Source organism: Myotis yumanensis, unplaced genomic scaffold (assembly GCF_028538775.1).
Source record: "Myotis yumanensis isolate MYYU_CA2020_CCGP unplaced genomic scaffold, mMyoYum1.0.hap1 SCAF_16, whole genome shotgun sequence".
Lineage (NCBI taxonomy): Eukaryota > Metazoa > Chordata > Mammalia > Chiroptera > Vespertilionidae > Myotis > Myotis yumanensis.
Genome location: NW_027223767.1, coordinates 40400373 through 40428365, shown reverse-complemented (window position 1 = coordinate 40428365; position 27993 = coordinate 40400373). Strand labels below are relative to the sequence as shown.

Here is a 27993-nt window from a genome sequence, read left to right as displayed (position 1 = left end):
ATAAGTTTAAGGTAAGTAACATGTTGGTTGGACACATTTATACATTATAGTATGATTACCATCGTGTTAGCTAACAATGTTATATTTGAAATCAGCGAGCTAAACAGAGGACGCCTTAATCAGTAAGCCAAATTTGGAGTCTTTATTACGCCAGCGGTCTCAGAGGAGTTGTCTCCAGAGTCTGAGCAAAGTAACATGGAGGAAGCTTTCCCTTTATACGCTCCCGACCCCGGTTTCTTTGTCTCCTAAATATAGGGCTTCCATACCTTTAGCAGACTTTTCAAAGAGCCCTATGTACTGGGATGGGGGCAGAGTGCTTAGTAGATATCTTGCAGGGAGCTTGTAGCCTTGAGCACAGCACAATTCAGATAACTAAAAGACACCTGGCATGGGTGTAACCAGGGACGGACCAGACCCTACGTCAGCAGAGCAGCTTGCAGGACCAGATAATTGAGCTTATCTTCCCTATTAATCGAGCAAGATGCTTACAGAAGCCAGGAATAGCAGAGTTAATTAAGAACAAAGGACCCTCTGTGTTTAGTGGAAAATTTAAACAATAGTTCTTACAAAATGGAGGTTACGGGAACAAGATGGAGTGCCTATGCTTCAACACCTCTATCAAGTCACATAATTATAATTTCTTTTTTGTGGTAAGAACAATTAAGATCTAGTCTCTTAGAAACTTTGATGTTATAATACAGAATTATTGATGATATACACTATGCTGTGCTCTAGATCTCCAGAACTTTTTTATCTACTAGATGCAGGTTTATAATCTTAAACAACATCTCCCCAACCCCCTGTCCCCTAGCTTCTGTACCCACTTTTCTTCTCTCCATTTCAGTTTTTTTAGATTCCACATATAAGTGACATTACACAGTAATTGTCTTTCTCGTCAGACTTATCTCACTTAGCATGATGCCCTCAAAATTCATCCATGTTGTCACAAATGGCAGGATTTCCTTCTTTCTCATGGCTGAATAACATTTCATTGTGTATATATCCCACATCTTTATCCATTCATCCTTTGATAGACACTTAGGTTGTTTCTATCTTGGCTGTTGTGAATAATGCTGCAATAGACATGGGTGTGCAGATATCTCTTTGAGAAGTTATTGTATCAGTGTTTGCTGCTTAACATATCTACCCAAAATTTAATGGTAGAAAACAGTAACCATTTTATAGCCAAACATTCTATAAGTTGGATTGGTTGTCTGCCCTGGGACAGCCTGAGTGATCTCAGCTGGGTTTACTCAATCAAGGCATCCAAACTGTCAGTATTTGCAGATGATATGATATTGTATATAGAAAACCCTAAGGACTCTACCAAAAAACCCTACTATATCTAATAAATGAATTTGGCAAAGTAGTGGTATACAGAATTAATATTCATAAATTTGTGGCATTTTTATACACCAATAATGAACTACCATAAGAAAGAGAAATTAAGAAAAAAAATCCCATTTACTATTGCAACAACAACAACAAAAATAAGGTACCTAGAAATAAATTTAACCAAGGAGGTAAAAAACCTATAATCAGACAATTATAAGATACTGAAGAAAGAAATTGAGAGAGATACAATTAAATAGAAGCATATACTGTGCTTATGATAGGAAAAATTAAGACCATCATTAAAATGATGCAGAGTTAGTTATTCCTTCAGATAAAGTCAAAATATACAGCTGTTTCCTTGCCCTGGAAGCCAGACAGAGCAAAAGATTGTGCAAAACAGCTGGCTCAGCTGCCTTTGGATCGATCCCAAAAACGATGTTTCTTTCCAGGCCTGAAAATCGACGGACACTGTCCAATACAATGTGATTGCGCATGATATCTGATGCATCTCCTACAAATAACAGATCAGATTCCTCACTGGATTGAGATTCCTCACTGGACTGAGATTCCTCACTGGACCGAGGCCTTTTTCTCTTCCTTAGTGCTCTTCGAAGCTTAGATTTATATTCCTTTACATCACTTGCTGTGCTGCAAATCACAGCAATATCCTTGCAGGAATATCCAGCCTTCAAAAGTGAATGGCATTTTTCTGTTATATAATCCACCATCTGCTCCTGATCCTTGTGCTTACTCATCTCTAAGTTGCCTGGAACACCTTGAGACCATTCAGCTTCACTGAATATATTCAGGTACTTGGAGGGGATGTTAGGTGGTGGATTTTCTCTGACTTCGTGCATTATTTCTTGTAGGTAGTTGGCTATTGGGTCTGCATTGCGGACCACTCTGACAAGCTCTTCTCTTGGGTACTGGTATTGGAGGTGGGGGAGGCCACAGCATTTCGTGTGACTGGTCTGAAAGTAGTCCAGGAAGATCCAGAGAATTCCAGGGCCATCCTTTCCTCTCTGAGTGATGGTTTTTGCCTTCTCATACCAGCCCCCATCTTCAGTGCGGAAATTCTGAGCTTCATCAATGACGATGTGTTGAATCTCTTCAAAGTTTAAGTTTTCTTTCATGAAGGTTTTCCGGGTCACTGCATAGCAGATATCTTTATTACTGTAAAAATTAAAAAGACACAATCAGGTTTTCTCCAAGTATATAAAGGAGGAAAATTGCTCTATCATACTCCTATAAACACAGGACTGTTGTTACAGATCAATTTACCACCCTTCTGTCAAGGAACAAAGTGAAACACTAGCCAGTTTTGCTCAGTGGATAGAGCATCTGCCTGTGGACCAAAGGGTCCCAGGTTTGATTCCGGTCAAGGGCACGTACCTCAGTTGCAAGCTCCTCTCCAGACTGGACCCTCCCCAACCAATCAATGTGTCATCAATATTTATCTCTGTCTTTCCCTCTCTCTTCCACTTTTTCTAAAAATCAATGGAAAAAATATGCTTGGATGAGGATTTTTTAAAAAAATGAACAAAGTGATTTGTAGCTTAGTTTTTGTGTTTTTTTAAAAATATATTTTATTGATTTTTTTACAGAGAGGAAGGGAGAGGGATAGAGAGTTAGAAACATTGATCAGCTGCCTCCTGCACACCTCCTATTAGGGATGTGCCCATAACCAAGGTACATGCCCTTGACCAGAATCGAACCTGGGACATTTCGGTCCACAGGCCGACGCTCTATCCACAGAGCCAAACCAGTTAGGGCAGTAAGAAAGTGATTTGAGTAGAGGAAGACATGGAATGATTTCAAACTGAACCTTATTTGGTGTCAACGAGATTCAACTGCTTACCCAATAAAGTCCCTCAGAGGCTGGTTCTCACAAACATAGAGAATTTCATTTTTCTCACAACCCATCGTATTCTTGATCTTCTCCATGATCTTCATGGCCACGATTGTCTTCCCTGAGCCAGGTAAACCATGGATAAACAATTCTGGGGTCTTGCGGAGGTTTTTTGAAATGATCTCATACTGTTGGACTGTGAGCAGGTTTAAAATCTCACAGCCAAGCTGGTCACTCAGGAAAGACCTGAAGCTGAGCAAGACAATCACAAGGGACTGCAGCAAGGCTTCCATTTGCTTGGTGTCTGCAAGGTAGTAGGACTTAGGGTACTTAATCAGAGAGTCTGAACCTTCAAAGGACTCTGCATTGCTCTCAGGACTCAGATGGAGGACCTTGGTCATGACACACAGCTTCCCGGTGTAGCCCCCCATGTTCACCAGCTTCTGCTTCAAGGTAAAGGCAGTACGGGTGCAGTACAACTGCCCATCTGCATCCTGCTCCCCGAGAATGGTATAGAGAATGGGGGGGCTGTTCTGTGTTACCAGCAGAGCATCGCAAATGACTCCCTGTTTCTCTTGCAAGTTCAAGTCCACAGCCCAGCTTCTAGAAAAGATCAAAATTCCCCGGGAGAAAGAATGCATTTGCTTCTTTATTAATTCCTCCAGGCCTTCATGCTCTGAGTACAGCTCCTTCAAGAGAGATTCGGGAGTAAATTGCAAGTCTTCTGATGATACTAAATATAAAAAGAGTTATAAATGTGAGGTCAATATCATATTTATTTATATGATTAATTACAATTAATAAAAAGTAATTATATTTATACTCAATCATAATTAATCTTATGATAAATTAAATATTTTTGGAATATGTTCTTTTATAAATGTTATTATCATAATAATAAAAGGCCAGAGGCGTCACAACCAGAACAACCAAATGACCGGTCACCATGAGGTGCATGGAGCACCTCTTGGTTCCCCCCACCCCCAGCCCATGAGCAACGGCTCTCACGGTGTGTGGAGCAGGGCACCTCTCCACAGCACGGTAAGGGTGGGGTGGGGCACCTCTCCAAGGTGTGGCGGGTGAGGCAGGTGCGATTTTGTGCACTGGGCCTCTAGTTGACCTAATAAAAGACTAACATGCTAATTGCCTGTACCTTTACGATGCCCACCAGCCAATCAGGAGTGAGTGTGCAAATTAACTCAACAAAGATGGCGGGTTAATATGCATACACAGGCTCCCAGCGGCCAGGGATGGGGCAGGACGCTTGCATCATCGTCATGGCCACCCCAGCCGCTCCAGACCTCTGGGCAGTGTGGGAAGGCAGAAAAGGCTGCTCTGGCCAGAGCGAAGGTGGTGCTGGCAGTCAGGGGAACAAAGGCCCATTCTTGCACGAAACTTCATTCATGCATCAGACCACTAGTTTTATAATAAAGGAAAAGAAGTATTGAAAACCTGGCACACTTCATCTAAATCTATGTGCTTATTATGTTTATAACCTTGGGAAATTCCTTAGTTTCTCTAAGGCTAGCGGTTCTCAACCTGTGGGTCGTGACCCCTTTGGGGGTTGAACGACCCTTTCACAGGGGTTGCCTAAGAAAACACATATGTAATTATATATTGTTTTTGTGATTAATCACTATGCTTTAATTATGTTCAATTTGTAACAATGAATTTGGGGCTCACCACAACATGAGGAACTGTATTAAAGGGTCGCGGCATTAGGAAGGTTGAGAACCACTGTCTAAGACTGTTCCCTCATTTGTAAAACAAACCAAAAAACACACCCACATTAACAAATAGCACATTTCTTATGGTGAGAAATAAATAAAATAGCACAAAATATCTGGTTCATGGTAGCTGCTTGGGAAATGTTCTGCTGAATCTCAATTTTTCCCTGAACAGTTCCCATTGATGGAGGTAGGAGGAGCCTCCCTGGAAGAAGGTGCTCATTAAATATTTGCGGAGAAGATGGAGCCATGTTAAACCGTTTATTCACAGAGAATTCCCTGTGGTCCTGGCCTGAGAGACCCTGAAGTTAGGCCCTGAGCTAACTCTCCTGAAGCTAAACTCTGGTATCACTCACAGACCAGGGTGAGACTACATCCATCACAAAGTCTCCCTTTGTCATGAGGGAGCAAAGAACAATGATGTGACATGAGAATAACGTAGGGTTTTAAACTCTTTCAATGATCATTTGTTCCAAAGATGGGCAGAGGGGGGAGGGAGTGAAGAGACTGTTTTATCCTGTTGTGCTGGTGTCAGATTTGTAGTAGTAATTTTAAGTTAAATTAGCCAAAGTTCATTGGTAATTGTTTATTGTCCATTGTTGCTGATGCTTTCTCACTTGCACCAGGTGTTCACAATACTTGATTATGTCTGCAACCTGGATGATAGCCAGTGGGAGACGGCATCCATTATGAAACATCCAGATTTAGGAGATGTTAAAGGATGGGGGAAACACACTTCTTAGAATGGATAAAATAGAATAACATAAGGATATGTTTAAAATAGAACTTTAGAAACAAAAAGAAGTATAAAATAAGAAAACACATTATTTGTTGCTTGTACTAGGGAGATTACAGACATCTCTGGGCCTCTCAATTGTGCAAGGGAGAAATACTCATTTATTCTCCTTTTTATGAGAAAACTGGAACTCAGACAGGTCAAGTGAGTTGCCCATGGCCACACCCATAGGAAATGGCAGAGCCAGCATCCAAACCGAAGCCTCAGACACTATTGTGGTTTCCACTCTACTGCACTGCCCTGCCAGTCACACAGACCATCCCTCCTGATAAATGGAGAAAAGCACTAAAGAATTTCATAGCAAATGTGTTTTATCTCATCATTGAATAGGTCTTACTTTAACTATAAAATAGGACATGCTTCCTAAGTAAATTATGTCAAGGCAAGAAGTGTCCCTTTCACCCTAGCCAGTTTGGCTCAGTGGTTGGAATATTGGCCTGGGGACTGAAGGGTCGCAGGTTCGATTCCAGTCAATAGTATGTACCTTGGCTGCAGGTTCAATCCCTGGCCCTGGCTGGGGTGAGAGCAGGAGGCAACCAATTGATGTGTCACTTGCACACTGATGCTTTTCTCCCTCCTTCTTCCTCTCTTTCCCCCCTTCCCCAATCCCTTCCACTCTTTCTAAAAATAAATGGAAAAATATCCTCACTCTCTAGGTGAGGATTAAAAACTATTCTTTATATTTTTGGTACAATTCCTGAAAATTTGCCTTTTTAAAAATATATTTTTATTGATTTCAGAGAGCAAGGGAGAGAGAGATAGAGACATTAAAGATGAGAGAGAATCATTGATTGGCTGCCTCCTGCACACCCGCTACTAGGGATCAAGCCCACAACCGGGGCATGTGCCCTTGACGGGAATCAAACCTGGGACCCTTCAGTTTGCAGGCTGGTGCTCTAGCCACTGAGCCAAACTGGCTAGGGCAAAAATTTGTGTTTTATATAAGAAAAATAGATTGTTGCCGAAACCGGTTTGGCTCAGTGGATACAGCGTCGGCCTGCGGACTGAAAGGTCCCAGGTTCGATTCCGGTCAAGGGCATGTACCTGGGTTGCAGGCACGTCCCCAGTAGGGGATGTGCAGGAGGCAGCTGATCGATGTTTCTCTCTCATCGATGTTTCTAACTCTCTATCTCTCTCTCCCTTCCTCTCTGTGGAAAATCAATAAAATATATTTAAAAAAGAAAAAAAAAAAAAAAAAAGAAAAATAGATTGTTGCTCTTATGAACATACAATCTGCTATTTTGTTTTAGTTATAATTTATTCCGTGGTAATAAGCGCTACTAAAATGGAGCTTATAGAGTTTTGAAAATAGTTATCAATGTTTATACTTAATCTTGTATCTAATTCAATTTATTTTGGACAATTTTTAAAATATAAACTTGATATGCAAATGAATGGGAAAACCTCAGATGTTCCTGCTGGGAATTGAACATGGGACCCTTCAGTCCAAAGGCCAATGCTCTATCCACTAAGCCAAACCAGCTAGGGCGTATGTTACATCTTGATATAAATCTTTATTCTTTTTTATATTCATAGCAGCTACTCCTCTGGAAAATATGGCAGAGGTGGGCAATTTTTTTTCTGTTGGTACAGTGTATGACTCTAGTTCAACTAGATAAAAAGATTTCCAGTCTGGATGAATGAACATCAAAATCATGTGAGTAACCTTGATAAAAATGCACATTATGACATAATATCCCAGATAGTCTAAGTTATTGAGTCTGGAGTGGGGAACCAGGTATCTGTACTTTTAAAAGTAACCAGAAATACTGATGATCAGTGTAATTTGAGATCTTCAAGACCAAATAGTCTTTAAGGGCAATAATAATCCTGGATTCTGTATATGGGACTGCCTCAGCCAGTGGGGTCAGTGAAGATTCATTTCTAAATTACTTATTACCAATCTACTGGCAGCATCATCATCTTGTACACATAGGTTTGGAGAGTATATTTTCAGGGTTTTAAAAAACAAGCATAAATAACCATTTACCCCCCACTGCCCTTATCCTAGCATAGAAACTGTCTGGTGTCAAGTAGGCAAACCACAGTTGCTACCTGAAAATAAACGTTGCTGGAGATCTTCCTTGTGTTCCAGGCCTTTCTTGGAGAACACTGGTCTGCTAAGAGGAGGCCTGCTAGACAAACTCAGCTGAGATTCAAAGTCTTCGGACAATTTCAGAAGCTCTTAAGAAAGAAAAAAGACTCATGTTAGTCCGTCTTTCACCACTGCAAGAGGCCTTACAACAGTGGTTCTCAACCTTAGCTGCACATTAGAATCACCTGGGAATCTTTTTAAAATCCTGATTTCTGGGCCTCATCATTAGTAACAAAGAAACAGAATTTCTGGAGGATGAGGCCCAGAAATTAGGATTTTAAAAAGATTCCCAGGTAATTATAATGTGCAGCCAAGGTTGAGAACCACTGCCTTACAAGTAGGTGTATTCTATGACTGTCTAGTCAGTGGTTCTCAGCCTGTGGGTCTCGACCCCTTTGGCGGTCAAACGACCCTTTCACAGGGGTCGCCTAAGACCATCCTGAATATCAGATATTTACATTACAATTCATAACAGTAGCAACATTACAGTTATGAAGTAGCAACAAAAATAATTTTATGGTTGGGTCACAACATGAGGAACTGTATTTAAAGGGCCAGAAGGTTGAGAATCACTGGTAGGTGGTGTGACTTGAGAGATAATGGCAAGATAATGCTCTATTCATCTGTGTAGACTCATGTCTTTATTGCATATGGAGGTTGCCAAAATCCAACAATGAAGAGACATTATTTGGAAGTTTGAATGTGTTTCCCATTCAATATAATTCTTTACTTTCTATGTCTAGATAGTATTTCATTTGTATTTATGGTATGTAGCACAGTGTTTTAGTAAATATCTATGCACATGTAGCTTATTTCTGTGGTGTAATATTCCCACCATAGACAGTTTCAAGCTACCAATGTGACATCACTAAGTGCAGAGTTGATAAGAAACATACAATAGCACAGCCTTTTATAGTATTTCTATCATACAGATACAATAGATGTAAATAACCTGACAAGCAAAGATGCTATTAAAATGTAGTAAATAGCCCTAACCGGTTTGGCTCAATGGATAGAGCGTCGGCCTGTTGACTCAAGGGTCCCAGGTTTGATTCCGGTCAAGGGCATGTACCTTGGTTGCGGGCACATACCCAGTAGGGAGTGTGCAGGAGGCAGCTGATGGATGTTTCTAACTCTCTATCCCTCTCTGTAAAAAATCAATAAAATATATTTTAAAAAATAAAAATAAAATGTAGTAAATAATTCAGAAGTGGTGACTTTGCATTTGTTTTTAATATAATTTAATTATAAGTTTATATAACTTAATTTTTAATAATGACTCTGTTTAACAACTGGCTCACAAAAATTCTTGAAATATTAATAAATGACCCTAGAGCCAGTAAGAGCTACTACAAGGCATCAATTCCCCCAAATTTTCTTTTCATCTTCTGATGTGAAAACATTGCCTATTATAAGACACTTGATTTGGGCTTCTAATTACCTGGCAAATTTTTATCATGTATGGAAAGCAGGATACTGGGAGATTCAAATAACACAGAGTCTAGTGGGTGTGAGAAGTTCAAAGTCATAGGAAAGAAAGGAAAGCCTGTTTAGTATGAGGGTGCTAGAGGAAGAAAAGGACAGGGAGGGAGGTATTTTCCCCTCTTACCTGGGTCTGTGTCCTTCATCATGCGTACCCATTCCTCAGTTGTCAGGCAGTAGACTTCCTTGTCTTTCACCATCCATGACCTGGGAGCTTCTGAGAACACTGCACCACAGAATGGCTCCACTCTGATCACACAAACATAACCATCCAACTGCCCCTCGGCTAACACTTCCAAGAATTTGACTGTGAAAGTTATCTGGCACTGGGATTGGCAAAAATGGACACGAGGTAATTTGTTTATTGCATCTTCTATTTCCTTTTTCAAATCCTCACACTTAATGGTTTCTTTAGCACATCCCAGAACTTTCCTGCTCTTATCCTCCACTCCAATAAAAAGATAGCCTCCCTCAGTGTTTGCAAATGCAGATATATACTTTGGAATTATGTCTTTTACACGGTCTGGGGTGCGTTTCGTGGAGAACTGTTTAAACTCTACATATTGAGACTCAGGAAAAGGCAGGATTTCACCATACTCAAGGTGGTCTCTTTGGAAAATTTGGTGAGCAGAATCCAAATTTTCTGGATTCTGCTCGTCATGAGAGTTTTGCTTTGCAAAACTTGCACCCCTGAGAATTTTATTAGAAGGTTCTTCCCCATCTCTTTTTTCTTTTCCCATCTCTTTTGCATTTCTTTTCTTGGTTTCCAGGAGACGAAATGCCTCTCTTGAATCCATGAGAAGCACAGAAGTTCCAGATCTATGGTGTAAAGAAGAATTCAGGCTGCAAATGCAGGGCTTGGAACCATCTTCAGGGAAAAAGTCAGTGTTCCAAGATTTAACAAAAATGTAAAAACACCTCCCTTGTTGATTAGTCTCAAAGAAAGCCTGCAAATCTAAAGACTGACTAAGTGTTCTCAAAGACTCTTCTAAATCCAGCCCCATCTCCACAGGATGCTCATCGCTGTTAGCCATTTCCATCCGAATCACTCCTCCTCCTGAGTTTAATAAAGCACAGGCAGCCTGCAAAACTTTCTCCTTCTCTTGCTCTCTCTGAGCTTTCTGCAGCTTCTTTCTGTTTTCTTCCCCAAGAGTTACTTCTCCTACATTGATGACCAAGTCTGGGTAAGATAATTGTACCACCAGGGATGGATTATGTTTCTTCATGTTCGTTCTGCAACAGAAAGCATTAAAACATATCTCATGTTGATGCAGAAGTAAATTACATAGTACATAAAAATGCATTCATTAATGATCTGAAAATATTTATTTCTTTTTTAAAAATATATTTTATTGATTTTTACAGAGGAGAAGGGAGAGGGATAGAGAGTTAGAAACATCGATGAGAGAGAAACATCGATCAGCTGCCTCCTGCACCCCCCCCACTGGGGATGTGCCTGCAACCCAGGTACACGCCCTTGACCGGAATCAAACCTGGGACCCTTGAGTCCACAGGCTGACGCTCTATCCACTGAGCCAAACCAGTTAGGGCTCTGAAAATATTTATTGAGTTCCTGCTAAGTGCTGGGGGCTGGCGATTAAATGGTAGATCAAAAATGAGTCCTAGCCAGTTTTGCTCAGTGGATAGAGCATCAGCCTGCATACTGAAGGGCCCCAGGTTCAATTCCAGTCAAGGGCACATGCCCAGGTTACAGGCTTGATCCCCAGTGGGGGACATGCAGGAGGCAGCCTATCAATGATTCTCTCGTCATTGATGTTTCTATCTCTCTCTCTCCCTTCCTCTCTGATATCAATAAAAATATACTTTTTAAAAAAAGAATGAGCATAGTCTTGCCTCTCAGAGCTTATTGTCTGAAAGGAAACATGGTTGAATGAAGCAATTGCTGGAAGGATTTTGCAGTAAATCATGTGAGAGATGATGGCGCACTGGGCCATAGTAGTGGAAGTGGGATGCAGAAAATTTGAGCATATATGAGAGATATTAACATTATCTCCACTGACCAGATAGAAATCAGGATTAAATTTTAGTAACTGGGTTTTTGGCATAGGCAACTGGGTGGTTAGTGATACCACTTATTGGCATAGTACAGTGATGATGAACCTATGACACTCGTGTTAGAGGTGACATGCGAACTCATTTTTTTGGTTGATTTTTCTTTGTTAAATGGCATTTAAATAGCCTATCTAATAAAAGACACAAAGGCTAATTAACCATACCTCCGATATGCTTCCCATTGGCTAATCAAGGCAATATGCAAATTAACTGCCAACAAAGATGGCGGCCGGCAACCACGCAGCTGAAGTGAACAGGAGGCTTGCTTGCTCCAGTGATGGAGGAAGCCAAGGTTCCCTGCCTGCTGCGGCCCGGCTCTGAGCCCAAAAGCAACAATGTTTCAATTATAGAAGCTAAACAAACCCCAGATACCTGCTTTTAGCAGGCCGTGGCCATGGAGCTGGAGCTGGCTCTTAGCTTCAGTGACGGCAACTAAGTTTCAATTATAGAAGTTAAACAAACCCCAGATACCTGCTTTCAGCAGGCCGTGGCCTCAGAGCTGCAATGAGCAAGGACGGCAACAAAGTTTCAATTATAGAAGGTAAATAAATCCCAGGATAAAAAATAAAGAAAAAAAGGAGAGGCTGGGAGCTTCAGTCGCCGGCCAGCCTGAAAATGACCCTCAGCCCCCCACCCAGACTGGCCAGGAACCCCAGTGGGGACCCCCACCCTAAAGGGGGTGTGGACAGCCTGAAAACAGCCATCAGCCCCTCATCCAGGCTGGCCAGGCACCCCAGTGGGGACCCCCACCCTGAAGGGGGTGTGACCAGCTGCAAACAGCCATCAGACCCTCACCCAGGCTGGCCAGGCACTCCAGCAGGACCCTTACCCTGACCCGGGACACCCTTCAGGGCAAACCAGCCAGCCCCCACCCATGCACCAGGCCTCTAGCCTATATAGTAAAAGGATAATATGCAAACTGAACCTAACAGCAGAAAGACTGGGAATGATTGGTCACTATGACACACACTGACCATCAGGGGGCAGACGCTCAATGCAGGAGCTGCCCTCTGGTGGTCAGTGAGCTCCCATATTGGGGAGCTCTGCTCAGCCACAACCCAGGCTGATGGCTGCCAGTACAGCGGTGGTGGTGGGAGCCTCTCCTGCCTCCTCAGCAGCGCTAAGGATGTCTTACTACAGCTTAGGTCTGCTCCCCAGTGGCAAGTGGACATCCCCTGAGGGCTGCCAGGCTGCCAGAGGGATGTCTGATTGCCAGTTTAGGCCCAATCCTCCGGGGAGCAGGCCTAAGCCAGCAGGTGGTCATCCCCCAAGGGGTCCCAGACAGTGAGAGGGCACAGGCCGGGCTGTGCACCGGACCGCTAGTATAAAATAAATATCAAAAATATAAATCTTGTTTTACTATGGTTGCAAATATCATACATTTCTATATGTGACACAGCACCAGAGTAAAGTTAGGGTTTTTCAAAATGCTGACACACCGAGCTCAAAAGGTTCACCATCACTGGCATAGTAAGAAGTGGTTTTTCTAAAAAATGTTTTTATTGGCTTTAAAGAGACAGGAAGGGAGAGGGAGAGAGAGAGAGAGAGAGAGAAACATCAATGAGAGGGAGGAAAATCAATCGGATGCCTCCTGCTTCCTACATGCTCCCCACTGGGGATCAAGGCTGCAACCTGGGCATGTTCCCTGAGCAGGAATAGAACCAGTGACCTTTCAGTGCGTGGGACAACGATCAACCAACTGAGCCACACCAGCCACTCCCTACTGGGAACCCCCAGACACAAAGGATACTGATTACATTTCTATTTCCGGTACAAAAACTTGGCGTTTTTAAAAAACCCGGCATAAAAAACTTAGAAATTCAAGTATATAGAGTTCAGAACACGATGTTAGATTTAATCTCTAAGTCAAAAAAATAGAACCTGGAATTGTATGGGAATGTATCTGAAACGCTAGGATTACATGTAAATACAGCCTTTCTGTTGACGGGGCCGTGTTCTAACACTGAAAACTGAAAGCCTTTGTGGCTTTTCAGATGAATATTAAATAGTCCAAACACTTTAAAGACTTCAAAGACTCAAGGTTGGAATTTCTTACTGGGGGAAGCTCTTGTTTCCTTAAAACCCTCCTCCAGCCCTAGCTGGTTCGGCTCAGTGGATAGAGCCGTTGGCCTATGGACTGAAGGAAGGGTCCTGGGTTCGATTACGGTCAAGGGCACATACCGAGTTGCAAGCTGGATCCCCAGTGTGGGGCGTGCAGGAGACAGCTGATCAGTGTTTCTCTCTCTCTCTCCCTTCCACTTGGAAATAAAACAAAATTATAAAAAACAAAACAGCCGAACCGGTTTGGCTCAGTGGATAGAGCGTCGGCCTGCGGACTCAAGGGTCCCGGGTTAGATTCCGGTCAGGGGCATGTACCTTGGTTGCGGGCACATCCCCAGTGGGGAGTGTGCAGGGGGCGGCTGATCGATGTTTCTCTCTCATCGATGTTTCTAACTCTCTATCCCTCTCCCTTCCTCTCTGTGAAAAACCAATAAAATATATTTAAAAAAACAAAACAAAACAAAACAAAAACCCTTCTCCACCTTCTCTTTTTTGTGTCTCTTACAGCTGACAGCTAGAACTTGTGTGGGATGGTTCAGGCTTCAGCATGGGCTGTCTGGGTTATTCAAATTTCCTTTACTCTCCTCCCTGTTATAATATTAATCAATACACAGAGGTCTTTCTGGCACCACAAGCACCATCTTCACAGAGTTCTCTAACTAGAGACCTGTGCATCTCTCTCTCTCTCTCTCTCTCTCTCTCTCTCTCTCTCACACACACACACACACACACACACACACACACACACACACGAAAGGCTTGGCTTTATTAGGGACCTCTGCTCCCTCCTACTAAATGGCCCCAGCTGACTAGACTAAGGGAGAAGCCCAGCCTCAAGCCAGAAAAACTCTGACTTGGCTGATATGATAAAGAAAATAGATGAGCTGGGTCAACCAGTGTGTTTTGCAAGAGAATTTAATTTAGGAACCACAGCCCTGGCCCGGTGGCTCAGTTGGTTGGAGTGTCATCCTGTACTCCAAGAGGTTTCAGGTATGATTCCCAGTCCAAACCCATAGGATGTACAGCACCAAGAATGAACCATAATGTAAACGGTGGACTTTGGATGATGATAATGTATAACACCAAGAATAAACCATAATGTAAATGATGGACTTTGGATTAAATAGTCCATAGGAAACGAAAAAAAATAATAATTTCAACTCAAACTTTATACCTGACACCTTACCAAAAAATAACTCACAATGAATCCTAGAGTTAAATATGTAAAATGATAAAACTTTTTATGAGATAACACAGGAGAAACTCTTGATGACCTAGGGCTAGTAAAGAATTCTTCGATAACACTAGAAACACAATCTGTAAAATAAAAAAAATCAATAATATGAACTTCTTAAAAAATTTAAAACTTTCTTTTGTAAAAGATCCTGTTAAAAAATGAAAAGACAAGCTATATACATGGAAAATATATTTACAAATCATGTATCTGACAAATGAACCAAATCTAGAATATATAAAGAACTCTACAATTTAAGTCAAAAAACAATTTATCAATTAAGGGAAACTTTCCCAACTTGATAAAGAATATTTATAGGCGCCCTAGCTGGTTTGGCTCAATGGACAGAGCGTCAGCCTGCAGACTGCAGACTGCAGACTGCAGGGTTCCAGGTTCATTCCAGTCAAGGGCACATGCCCAGGTTGCGGGCTCAATCCCCAGTAGGGGGCATGCAGGAGGCAGCCAATCAATGATTCTCTCTCATCATTGTTTGTATCTCTCTCTTCTCCCTTCCTCTCTCTGAAATCAATAAAAATATATATTTTCAAAAAAGAATATTTACTAGTATAGGCATTTTGCTGCGTCAACAGCCTCACCAGCCCTCACTCACTCACATGTAGCCATTCCCCACCCTCAAGCCCCTTTTTGTCACTTTCTTCATCTTGACAACTGGAGGAGTCAGTTTTCTCCATGCTGCATTCTGGGGACACAGGTCTATTTAGCCTGCTTGCTGCTTAGGGGAAGCAAAGAGGCTGCACCTAGGAGAAAGCATTGCCACCTGAGAGGAATCCACCCCCCTACCCACCCATTCACCTGTCCCTCTGCCCCATTCACGATGCAGCCTGCTTCTGCAAGTGATAGAATTAAGGGAACTATGTCATTATTGAATTTTGTGTTGAAGACAGTAAAGATGTAAATTTTGCAATATTCAAACATATTCATATGTCTTGGAGAAAGTGATAATTTTAAACATTTAAATGAAATTGATCTTTTTCACTGTACTGAGACAAATGATTCCAAGAATAAAAGAACAAACAGATCAATTTTATATTGTTTACAAAAAGAAGAATCTGGCCAGTCACGGCCAAGATTAACCAAAGAAAGGGCGAAGCTTAATTGGCTTAGTATGGACTGGGAAGATGATTCAAATGAAGATATGCCCAATTTTGATCATTTCTCTGAGATAATGAACAGCATAAGTGGTGATGAAGATGTAGATTTACCGGAAGTAGATGGAGCAGATGATGATTCACAAGACAGTGATGATGAAAAAGAATGCCAGATCTGAAGTAAGGAATGCTGTCATTACCAGAGATTGGGGCGGGCGGGGGCGGGAGGGGGCGGGGGGGGGGGCGGGGAGACACTTCTCTGCAATACTTCATAATTGAGAGAATTCCTAAGTTGATAGCTCTAAGAGCAGATCCCTCCTCTAACCCACTTTGCTACCTGTTTGTTTTCTTTTTTTTTTTTTATAAATATATTTTATTGATTTTTTTTTTTTTTTTTTTACAGAGAGGAAGGGAGAGAGATAGAGAGTTAGAAACATCGATGAGAGAGAAACATCGATCAGCCGCCTCCTGCACATCTCCCTGGGGATGTGACCGCAACCAAGGTACATGCCCTTGACCAGAATCGAACCCGGGACCCTTCAGTCCGCAGGCCGACGCTCTATCCACTGAGCCAAACCGGTTTCGGCTGTTTGTTTTCTTAAAGGCTTCACTGAGGATTGATATGCGCCATTGTATGGGGCAATTTTAAGTCAGCTAAGGCAATAACCTTACACATGAACATTTCTCAGTCTTCCATGACATTGCTGAGCTCCTCGGCAATTGATACAGCAGTTTTGATAAATAAAAACATTTCACCTAAGTGTCCTTTACTTCATAACATAGATGTTGACATGAAGCTCTTGGATTACAGAAAGATAACTAAGTTTTAGATTTTAGAGCATTGATTCAAACTGGCTGAAACAAATTGGTTGATACATTAAACCAGGGGTCCTCAAACTTTTTAAACAGGGGGCCAGTTCACTGTCCCTCAGACCGTTGGAGGGCCGGACTATAGTTTAAAAAAATACTATGAACAGATTCCTATGCACACTGCATATATCTTATTTTGAAGTAAAAAAACAAAACGGGAACAAATACAATATTTGTATTTGCATGTGGCCCACGGGCCGTAGTTTGAGGACCCCTGCATTAAACTGATGTGGACAAAAAAAAAAAAAAAAAAAAGGCCACATGCTAACCTGACAAGCTCAGGGAAGGCCTGCATGGCAGTCTTGCAAACTTAAAGGCCTAAAATAACCACTAAGGATGGTCTGAAATTAAAACTTTAACTAAAAGCAGTTATGGTGGATAGTCCCAGTATTTTCCCTGAAGAGGTCAATTTTTACCTTAACTGAGCCTATTGTTTTTTTTGCATCTATGATAACATATCCTTGTAACTTCCCTTTTCTGGACCCCTTGGGGCACAACCTATTATGCCTGGGCACAGGGACATATACCACAAATTCCTTCATTGTTATTGTTATCATGTAAATTGTTGACCATTAACTATCCTGCACCCACCTAAGTATGTGTCTATCATTTTATTTTTTATCCAACCCCAGAGGTTTCCTGGCTTTGCTTTCTCCCGTCCCTCTAATCCAGCGGTTCTCAACCTGTGAGTCGCAACCTCTTTGGGGGTCGAACGACCCTTTCACAGGGGTTGCCTAAGACCATTGGAAAATACACATATAATTACATATTGTTTACAGTAGCAAAATTACAGTTTTATGGTTGGGGGTCACCACAACATGAGGAACTGTATTAAAGGGTCACAGCATTAGGAAGGTTGAGAACCACTGCAAATCTATCACCAATGGATTGCATGTAACCCATCTACATCCCCTTCTTTGATTGCAATGCATAAAAATAGGTGAAAAACTGCCATCCTCTGGAACATTATTCCAATCCGTTAAGGTACTGCTTCCCAGCAATTGTCGAAAATTTGGCTTAAATAAACTAACAAAAATTCTTTACAGGTTTAAATGTTTTTACATTAGCATTGGTAACCTGTTGTTCTTCTGGCATAGTCTTCAGGATTGTTCCACTGCAGTTTTATTTTTCAAAAAATTTACTTCATATTACTGCACATAAGTGATCACTTGTCAGTGTTACACATATTAGCTATGAAGCATAGTAACCTCTATTTTGTAAAAACTGCTGTTTGAATTTTCCACTAAGCATAGCTAGTCCTTTGTTTTGTGAATTAATTCTGCTATTTCTCGCTTCTGTAAACACGCTTGCTTAAAGAATGGGGAGATAAGACATTATTGGGGGCGGGCTGGCAATCTGAATCTGTGCAAATAACCCAATGTACATTATTATCAGCCTATAGTCTAGTAACTGCCCCCGCCCCCCCCCCCCCCCCCCACTTAATTGTCCGGTCCTGCAAGGCCTGCTCACTTAAGTACTGCTCCCATTTTAGAAAGGCCATAAATCATGAATAATACAAGCCCCCAGACAGGGTTGTCAATACTGGCGCCAGACGAGGCCTTGAGATACAGTCTCACTGTCCCATCCCAGCACATAGAGTTTTTTTGAAAAGCTTGCTAAAGGTCAAGAAACCCTATATTTGGGAGACAAAGACACTAGGAAAGTATAAAGGGAAAGTTTTCTCCATGTTTTTTGCTCAGGCTTTGAGAGTCAACTCCTCTGAGTCCGTTGGCATCCTCTGCTTGGCTCACTGATTTACAATAAAACAGCTAAAATTAGTGAACACCCCTAGATGGTTTTGAAGCGTGTACATTTGGTATTGTTTGACCCTTAAACTTTTTTTTTTTAATATATTTTATTGATTTTTTACAGAGAGAAAGGGAGAGAGATAGAGAGTTAGAAATATTGATGAGAGAGAAACATAAAAGCTGAAAGCAAAAGTAAGATAAGGAGTTGAGGTTTCGTAGGAGCTCGGTGTAAAACTTGGGAAATTCAGGGTCCTAGGATGGAGATCCCTAAAAACAATGCTTATTGGAGCATTTTTAAATTTCTTAATTAGAGCCAAAACCGGTTTGGCTCAGTGGATAGAGCGTTGGCCTGCGGACTGAAAGGTCCCAGGTTCGATTCCGGTCAAGGGCATGTACCTGGGTTGCGGGCACATCCCCAGTGGGAGATGTGCAGCAGGCAGCTGATCGATGTTTCTCTCTCATCGATGTTTCTAGCTCTCTATCTCTCTCCCTTCCTCTCTGAAAAAAAACAATAAAATATATTAAAATAAATAAATAAATAAATAAATTTCTTAATTAGAAAGTAAGTGGTAAAAAGTAAGTGGTAGAAAATAAGCAGTAGAAATAGAGAAATAAGCGGTAGAAATAGGTAGAAAATAAAATAAAGTAGAAAATAGGTAAAAATCTCCTAGGTTTTGTTTAAGCCACTGTAAAGGAAAAAATGGCTGTGGTTGATGTTGTTTGAGGAACTAACTTTTATTTCTGACCTAGATTGTAAGCTCTTGCTGCAGTCGCATTGTTTCTAGGTTTTGGTTATTTCTTTCTTGTGCGACCTGATAGCTCCCTGGGACTTTTGGTCTGGTGAGAAACTTCCACCGGGGTCTGATTTGACTGGTTCTGGTGCTGACTCAGTGCCAAGGCCAACCGTCCAAACAGCCTGATCCAGGGGACTAGTTTTGCATCAACAACATCTTCGCATCGGCGGCATCTTACTATGCTAGTGACCAAGGTATCAACATGGAGTCAGCTGAAAAAGATGACGACTGAGGCCAAACAGATGTTAGAAAAGCAAGAAGTGGAAGCTATGCTAGCATTGGTGAACTGCCAGTTTTCTGTAAAATCTTGCGGAGCTAAATCTAAGGACTCTGAGTAAGATATCCTGAAAATGTTAACATGTCTGTAATTTGGTTTTGCATTGGCATTGTGTTGTTTTGTTAATAGCCAGAAGTTTGTTCTTTATGTTTTGGTTATGCTGAATAATTTACCTAGAGCTTTTGATGATCTAAACAGAAGTGCTTAAAAACAAGAAAAAGGAGGATATGTGGAGAGCAGCTAGTGTTTGGACAGGTTCAAGCCTAGAACTAATGAGAAAGCATAGTCCTCTCATTGCCACGTGCAAGTCCCAGCATGGAGGGCAGAGCCTTCCCAGCACAATTATAGCCAACAGCTATAGTTGTAAGCTTGAACCTATGGTCTGAACATGTGTCCCCATGTGTCTGAGTAATGTGGGCTTGATAGAGTTCAGGTGCATGTAGTTTAATAGGATCGAAACCCACGAGAATGTTGTAAACATCTTGACCACTTACTTTGCTTCGTGGAATCTGGCTATAAAATAAAGACACAGCTTATAGTCCGTGGCACTGTTTCTTTCCATCTGAGAGGGCAGTGTCCCACCGAGACCCAGCTTTCTTCTCTGGCCTGTCTTTTCTAATCTTTCACTGCCCCCACTCGGGCTCACTGAACCTGGCTGAGCTGGTGCGGCACATAAGATGCACAATCTGGGGCTGAGTATGTCATGCCGTGCCAGCCCACCACACCATATGATCCTATAATTGTGCCCCTTGGTTTTTACCAAAATTAGTTGAATATTTATGTTCACACAAAAACCTGCACATGAATGTTTCTAGTAGCTTTACTCGTAATTGCCAAAACTTGGAAGCAACCAAGATGTTGTTCAAAGATGAACAGATAAGTAAGCACAGTCATTTTAGTATTGTTTGTAACACCAAATTTTGGAAATAGCCTAACTGTCCATCTATAAAGGAGTGAGGAAATAAGATGTGGTAATATGTATATTATAAACCACTGTAAGGGAATAAACTAAAAGAAACATAAGTGGCAGATATCAGAAACAAAATGTAGAATTAAAAATTCAAGATGCAGAAGTATACATATAGATTTATACCTTTTATAAATACGCCAAGTATGCACATACACCCAAGGTACATATTATTCCTGGATATGTGTATATAAAACCGGGTGTAAGCTAAAAAGACTGTAAAGCTATACAATAAACTCAGAATATTGGTTGTCTCTGAGAAAAGGAAAGAAAAATGGAACTGGAGATGAAAAGCAAGGAGTACTTCAAATTTATCTACAATATTTTATTTACTGAATTTGAAAAAGACTTTAAGTAACTGACAAAATGTTAACAGTTATGAGCTTGAGGTAATAGAGCAGGGGTGGGCAAACTTTGTGACTCGAGGGCCACAATGGGTTCTTAAACTGGACCGGAGGGCCGGAACAAAAGCATGGATGGAGTGTTTGTGTGAACTAATATAAATTCAAAGTAAACATCATTACATAAAAGGGTACGGCCTTTTTTTTTTTTTTTAGTTTTATTCATTTCAAATGGACCGGATCCGGCCCTCGGGCCGTAGTTTGCCCACGTCTGTAATAGAGTAACAAAAATTAAGGGAACAAGCCCTGACCAGTTTGGCTCAGTGGATAGAGCGTCGGCCTGAGGACTGAAGGGTCCCAGGTTCGATTCCAGTCAAGGGCATGTGCCTTGGTTGCGGGCACATCCGCAGTAGGGAGTGTGCAGGAGGCGACTGATGGATGTTTCTACCTCTCTATCCCTCTCCCCTCCTCTCTGTAGAAAATCAAAATATATTTTTTAAAAAAAGAAAAGGACGTGACTCAGAACGGGTCAGATGGAGGCGGGGCACTGGGCACTGGCCGAGATGTGGGCAGGGGGAGGGGCTCCGGGCCCTCTCCAGGGGCAGCGCTTAGAACAAAAAAACGAAAACAGAAAAAAAAGAGTAACAGAAATGGGGAACATCTGTAATAGTGGAAAAAAAAAAATAGTAAGCCAAAACCGGTTTGGCTCAGTGGATAGAGCATCGGCCTGCGGACTGAAAGGTCCCAGGTTCGATACCGGTCAAAGGCATGTACCTGGGTTGTGGGCACATCCCCAGTGGGAGATGTGCAGGAGGCAGCTGGTCGATGTTTCTCTCTCATCGATGTTTCTAGCTCTCTATCTCTCTCTCCCTTCCTCTCTGTAAAAAATCAATAAAATATATTTTAAAAAAATAGTAACATGAACATGTTTTAACTTAAGCCTTGCTGCAACATCAGCGGGACAGACACGCCCACACCCACACCCTCCCTCCTTCTTCCCACCTCCCCGCCTTCCGCCTCGCCAGTTTCCGCCTTTCACCCCTCCCTTGCGCTCCTGAACTGCGCCCGCGCCTCCCGCCCGTCTTTCACCCCTCCCTTGCGCGCTCCTGAACTGCGCCTGCGCCGCCCGCTCGCGCCTTTCACCCCGTCCCTTGCGCGCTCCTGAACTGCGCCTGCGCCGCCCGCTCGCGCCTTTCACCCCGTCCCTTGCGCGCTCCTGAACTGCGCCTGCGCCTGCCACCCGCTTCCGCCTTTCACCCCCTCCCTTGCGCGCTCCTCTCCCGCCCGCTCGCGCCTTTCACCCCCTCCCTTGCGCGCTCCTCACCTGCGCCTGCGCCCTGCGCCTCCTGCGCCCAGTGCTGCAGCTTAGCTGTGGCTCCCCCACCGACGACCGAGTAGCTTCCCCACCGACTACCGAGTAGCTTCCCCGGATGTCCAACCTCAGCGACGCTCCCGCGAGCCCTGGCCAGCGGGGCTCCTGCAGGGCAGCGTGGGGACCACAGCTTGGGGAGCTACTTTGGAAATGCGGCTTAAGGGGTGGTTTGGCGTGTGGGGAGCCTCTGCCCGTGGCCCCACCCGGAAAGTAGGTTAGGCTCCCCCGGGACTCAGAAGATTACGACCCTCAAAGAAACAACAGACGCATCCTACATCCTGGCTCCGTCCGCCCCAAGCATATGCTGTGTATTTCACGCAGACGAAGAGAAGTTATGGCCTGCTCAGAATTAAAACCAGGATTAAATGAGCTCGGATTTATTTCCCCCACCTCAATGCCTAATTATTGTCTCCAGTAATTTATTCACACACATACAGAAATCGTTTATTTAATTTGGGTCTAAATAATCATCTTACATTTATGGCTGAAGTCATGAAAACATTTGTTACAATAGTGGCTGTGCCAATTGATGTGTAGAGAATATATGTAGGTGTTGCTGTGTCTAGTAAAATAAACATCTATTGTTACAGATTATTGTTTTCCTATTCTAGAATGCCAACTATTTCTCTGAAATGTTCATAGTTATATATTCATGCGTGCCCCATCACCAAAAAGATTTGAAGAAGCAACTTGTGTAAAAGCACTTCCCAGTGCTTTTGATTAATTTTGGTGAACAAAACAACCACATGTACTTTTGACACTTGCAAAAATAACCTGGAAAATCCAAATGGGTCAGAGCTTCCCAATCAATATACCTTAAGTTTCTCCTGAAAATGAATGTGTATATACTATGAAAACGAAAAAACCTGACCAGTAATTTGAACAGTCATCCCCTCCCGCCAAAGCTCTAGCTCCTCCCTTTCCCATTTGAAAGTTTTTTTTCCCCCAGATGCTTGATTGGCTTGCCCTATATAACCAACCCCCTTACACCACAGTCTGTCTCAGAACTCTGACAGGTTTTCTGGACTGGAATCCTGCATTGCTGGCCTGAGCAAGAAGGTGAGTCCCATCTACAGACCAGTTCTCACTGTCTATTTCATTCATTTATGAAATGTGTGGCCATTCGTGTCCACCTCAGCCTCTCTTGCCTAAATATACAGGCAAGATATATCGGGAAGGGTCACAGGGTGGATTTTCATCTTATAGGGTTTTTTGTTGTTGTTAATTCTCACCTGAGGATATTTCTTCCATTGATTTTCAGAGAGAGAGTGAAAGGGAGGGAAGGAAGGAGGGAGAGAAACATTGATGTGAGAGAGACACATCCACTGGTTGCCCCCAACGGGGGCCTGGGGATCAAACCTGCAACCCAGGTACGTGCCCTTGACCAGGAGTCAGACTCTCTTTTAAGACCATACTTTCTGTTGAACTGGCAAGGCGTGGGTCTTTCCAGACAGTCTGTACTGACCTTGGGAATTAGAAGATTCCTCGGGGTTGGGATGTTAGAGACAAAACTCCTGGAGTCCTGATCTGTTCCGGTCAGGACTGAGGGCTATGGTAACCCTCAGAAGGAAGTGCTGGCTCTGAAATCTGAGCCCCCATGAAGAAAAGTGACTTGTGTAGGCTGTCACTTGTGTAGGAGGGAAGTTACAAATCAATGTGGTAAACAGAAGAAGCTTAGAACAATAGCAACAGCATTATCGGCCAAATCAATAGGAAATCCAGCAGAAAGCTCTTGTTTGGTTTCTTTCATGTGTCCATCCGTACAGATTTCTTGTTTGGTTTCTTTCATGTGTCCATCCTTACAGATTTCAAGAATTATCACAGTATGGCTTTAGTAATCATTTTTAACTATGAGGAAAGGTGTTGTGTCCTAGAGGGAATTTAGTTTGAGATGTCATGAGCCAGTGTTTTATGCCAGTCTCATCCTGTCAATAACAACGTGGTTCTTCTTATTATTGCAAGACGCCCTTCAGCAGTAATCATCAGGTAACTGAAAAGCATAAAGGTTTTTTACTTACAGGACCTGGAAATCGCACAGAACACTTCGGGTTACACAGCGAGGTTGCCGGTAGAGGAAGAGAGAGAAGGCACTGGCCTGGAGTTCTGCTAGTTCTGCTGCCGATTGAAGCTGAAGATGGCGCCTAAAGTTTTGCGGCTCACTCCTCATTGGTGGATTTGAAAACATTTGAGCGGGAAGTTAAAGCAGGAGAAAATTTAAAGAAACAGCAACCCAAATGATCAGTTATGAAATCAACCAAGATCTCTAAAACAAAGGAATCTTAGTAGGAGGAGGTGGCCTGCCTCTTTACCTTGTCCCGTGGCTAGGTAATATGTTTATTCAAGACTGTCTTCTCTGAAGTAGATCCTCTTTGAAACGAATGCCTGGCAATCAAAGCTTAAGTAAGTCCCTTGCATTGCAAAAAGAAAAAATACATTACAACCAAGTTCCCAATCTTTCAGCACACTTTTAAAAAAAATGCAGATTCTAGGGCTCCACCCTAGACATTCAGAATCTAACAGTGGATCTATTTTTAAGATCCCAGGTAATTCTATGGTCAGCCAGGAACTACTGTACTCCCATTTACTACCTCCCGTTATTACTACCTCCAGGCTCACTGTTCACAGAAATTACTAGTATCACAGACTGCCACACAAATCCAGTTTGTACCAAATCTGATTCCAATATGGCCAGCATTATCACTTCATGATGTTGCCTACGTGTGTCAAACAGAGTAATTATCTGAGTGCAGAAAAGTATTAGAATCTACAAATTACCCCCTGAAGACACAGCATTTTTTTTTTAAATCAAACTTGAGCTGGTGTGGCTCACTTGGTGGGGGCACATTCCCTGGTTGTGGGTTTGATCCCTGGTTAGGGTACATGTGGGAGACAACCAATCGCTGTTTCTCTCTCTCCCTCTCGCTTCCTCTCTCTCCAAAAATCAATTTTATCAAAACACTTAAAAAATCATGCTTGAAAAGTGTCCAGTGAGAAAAACTCAGCAGGGTCCAGAGGATGTCTTAACCATGTGTACAGAGGATTTAGTGTTGTGCTAAATCCTATACGCTGATTATCTCTAGGAAGAAACTACGCTTCAGAAAGGATAAGTAACAATGCTGATAAAGTAACATCTCCCAATCACTGAGTCTTTGACCATCTATACCAGGGGTGGGCAAACTGAGGGCCACAATGGGTTCTTAAACTGGACCGGAGGGCCAGAACAAAAGCATGGATGGAGTGTTTGTGTGAACTAATATAAATTCAAAGTAAACATCATTACATCAAAGGGTACGGTCTTTTTTGTTTTTAGTTTTATTCATTTCAAACGGGCCGGATCCAGCCCGCGGGCCGTAGTTTGCCCACGGCTGATCTATACTAATAAAAGGGTAATATGCAAATGGTCCTAATGCCCTCATGCCTAACGACCGGGCTGCGTGTGCGTGAGGCTGGGGGATGTGAGGCTGTGTCAAATAAAATAAAATGCGTTCACATGACTTAAAGCACAAACATCCCAGCAGATAACTCAGTGCAGGTTATTGTGTAATCGCAATGATTATACAATAAATCACAATGATTACACAATATTGATTACACAATAAACTTATTTTCACCGAAAAAAATAACCTCTGGTATCTTTTCATTTAAAGATGCCCCAGTAAGGCTGCTGATGTTTTCATCTATCCCTTTCTACACTGAAGACGACAGGGTTCGAGGAAGGGCTCCAGTTTCGTTTTCTCGGTACCCAGCTAGGAGGCGTCCGTGTGCACGATGGGCGCTCTGGCAGGAAGCCCCGAGGGGAGGCGGAGCGAAGTGCTTTCTTCCGGGACCCCACTCTTCCTGGGAGTCCGGCATGGAGGGTGCTCTCCCTGGGACCCCGTAAATCCGACTCCTGGAGCAACTGTGCAGCAGCCGGGCTGAGTGAAGTGCGGAAAGGGTGACCTATCCATGCGGATGTGTATGCTGGTGGAGGCCACGCAGCTGTCATAGTTGAAGTCGTCCTGGATGGAGGAGTGGGGGTAGCGGGGATCGGAGTCGGCCCTGTCAGCAATGGAACCCCAGCTCTGTGCCCAATGATGTACAGCACACGGACCTCAACGGTCCTCAGTCACTTCCTGAGCAGCAGTCAGCCCCAACCAGGGATCAAACCCTAAACCTAAGTAGGTGCCCTCACAGGATGGATCCCAAACATAGCAGGGGCCAGGGCATGCCAGAGGGGTTTTGTTGAGGGGCCCTGACAGGCAGTGTGCAGCGCAGTGGGTTAGAACCTCCTCTTGATACAGCAAAGTTGCAGGTTGGATTCCTGGTCAGGGTCCAGACAAGAAGCAACCAAAGAGTGCATAATAAGTGGAACAACACACTGGTGTTTCTCTCGCTCCCTTCCTCTCTCTAAAATAATCAATAAAAATTAAAATAAAAAATACACCCTCTGGCTTGCAGAGTTGCTAAAACAGTTAGCGAAGTCCCATCCCTTCCTGTTCATTCAACAAATACTTCATATACTCCTTCAATAATCACACTGGGGATGAATGTTTGTTTGTTTTGGTTAATCCTCACCTGAGGACATTTTTCCATTGTTTTTTTTTTTTTTTTTTTAGAGAGAGAGTGGAAGGGAGGACAGAAGACGGAAATTAATGTGAGAGACATCAATTGGTTGCCTCTCGCTGAATTTCTGACCAGGGCCCCGGATTGAGTCTGCAATCCAGATATGTGCCCTTGATTGGAATCCAGCCTGGTACCCTTCAGTCCGCCTGCACAAACACTATCCATTGAACCAAACCAGCATTTATTTTCTTTTTAAGTCCTCCTCTAAGGATATGTTTTTTTCATTGATTCTAGAGAGAGAGGAAGGGAGAGGGAAAGAGAAAGAGAAACATCAGTCAGTTGCCCAAGCAATCTGACAGGGATGGAACCCACAACCTGTGTATGTGCCCTCACCTGGAATTGAACCCATGACCCATTGGTGCGTGGGGGGACACTCTAACTACTGAACCACACCGACTAGGGCCTGGAGGTACATTTAAAAAAACTTTTCAAATCTGCCCTGGCCAGGTGGCTCAATTGGTTGGAGTCTCAACCTGTACACCAGAGGGTTTCCTGTTGGATTCTAGGTTAGGGTACATACTTAGGTTTAGGTTAGATCCTGGTGGGTCAGCAGGTGCAGAGGCAGCCTACTGGTAATTCTCTGTCACATAGATATTTTTCTCTCTAAAAATCAATTTTAAAAACATCCTCAGGTGAATTAAATATATATTATATATATATATAAAATTTATATATAAAATTTTTCAGATCTAAAATTTTATTTGGTTCTTTTTTTTTTTTTTTTTCCAGAATGACAAGTACCATTTATTCGAGTTACACGAAGGGGCCCAGCCAGACTCGGCACTGTGCCAGGGACCAGCAGAGATGAGCTCGGTCGCAGATATTTGGTTCTTTTTTAAATTTCATTTTTCATTTACAGTTCACATTCAATATCCTATCCTATATAATAAAACCCTAATATGCAAATTGACCAAACAGTAGAATGACTGGTTGCTATGAACTGACCACCAGGGAGCAGATGCTCAATGCAGGAGCTGCCCCCTGGTGGTCAGTGTGCTCCCACAGGGGGAGCACCGCTCAGCCAGAAGCCAGGCTCACGGCGAGTACAGTGGCAGTGGCGGGAGCCTCCATGGCAGCACTAAGGAGCAGTGAGCTGAGTGGTACAGAGCAGCAAGCAGGCAGGCGATAAGGAGTGAGGGGTCCTGGACTGTGAGAAGGATGTCCGCCTGCCAGCTTAGGCCCGCTCCCCACAGGCCAAAGCCGGCAGGTGGATATCCCCTGAGGGGTCCCAGACTGCGAGAGGGCACAGGCCTGGCTGAGG

The 27993-nt window shown here is 42.9% G+C and overlaps 1 protein-coding gene and 1 long non-coding RNA gene across 2 annotated transcripts; one reads left to right on the top strand and one right to left on the bottom strand.

Annotated features, from left to right (window-relative positions):
• On the bottom strand, positions 1 to 24318 carry SLFN11 (schlafen family member 11). Its single transcript, XM_070393888.1, has 5 exons — positions 24149 to 24318; positions 9412 to 10517; positions 7763 to 7891; positions 3194 to 3917; positions 1 to 2508 (listed from the first exon to the last, which is right to left on the bottom strand). Exons 1-5 carry the CDS (start codon positions 24313 to 24315, stop codon positions 1635 to 1637), a joined length of 3000 nt encoding a protein of 999 aa, XP_070249989.1. The 5' UTR covers positions 24316 to 24318; the 3' UTR covers positions 1 to 1634.
• Positions 23063 to 27802, top strand: LOC138994179 (uncharacterized). Its single transcript, XR_011468398.1, has 3 exons — positions 23063 to 23189; positions 24151 to 24530; positions 27462 to 27802. It is a non-coding gene; the product is annotated as an uncharacterized lncRNA (long non-coding RNA).
• The last annotated feature ends 191 nt before the right edge of the window (positions 27803 to 27993 follow it).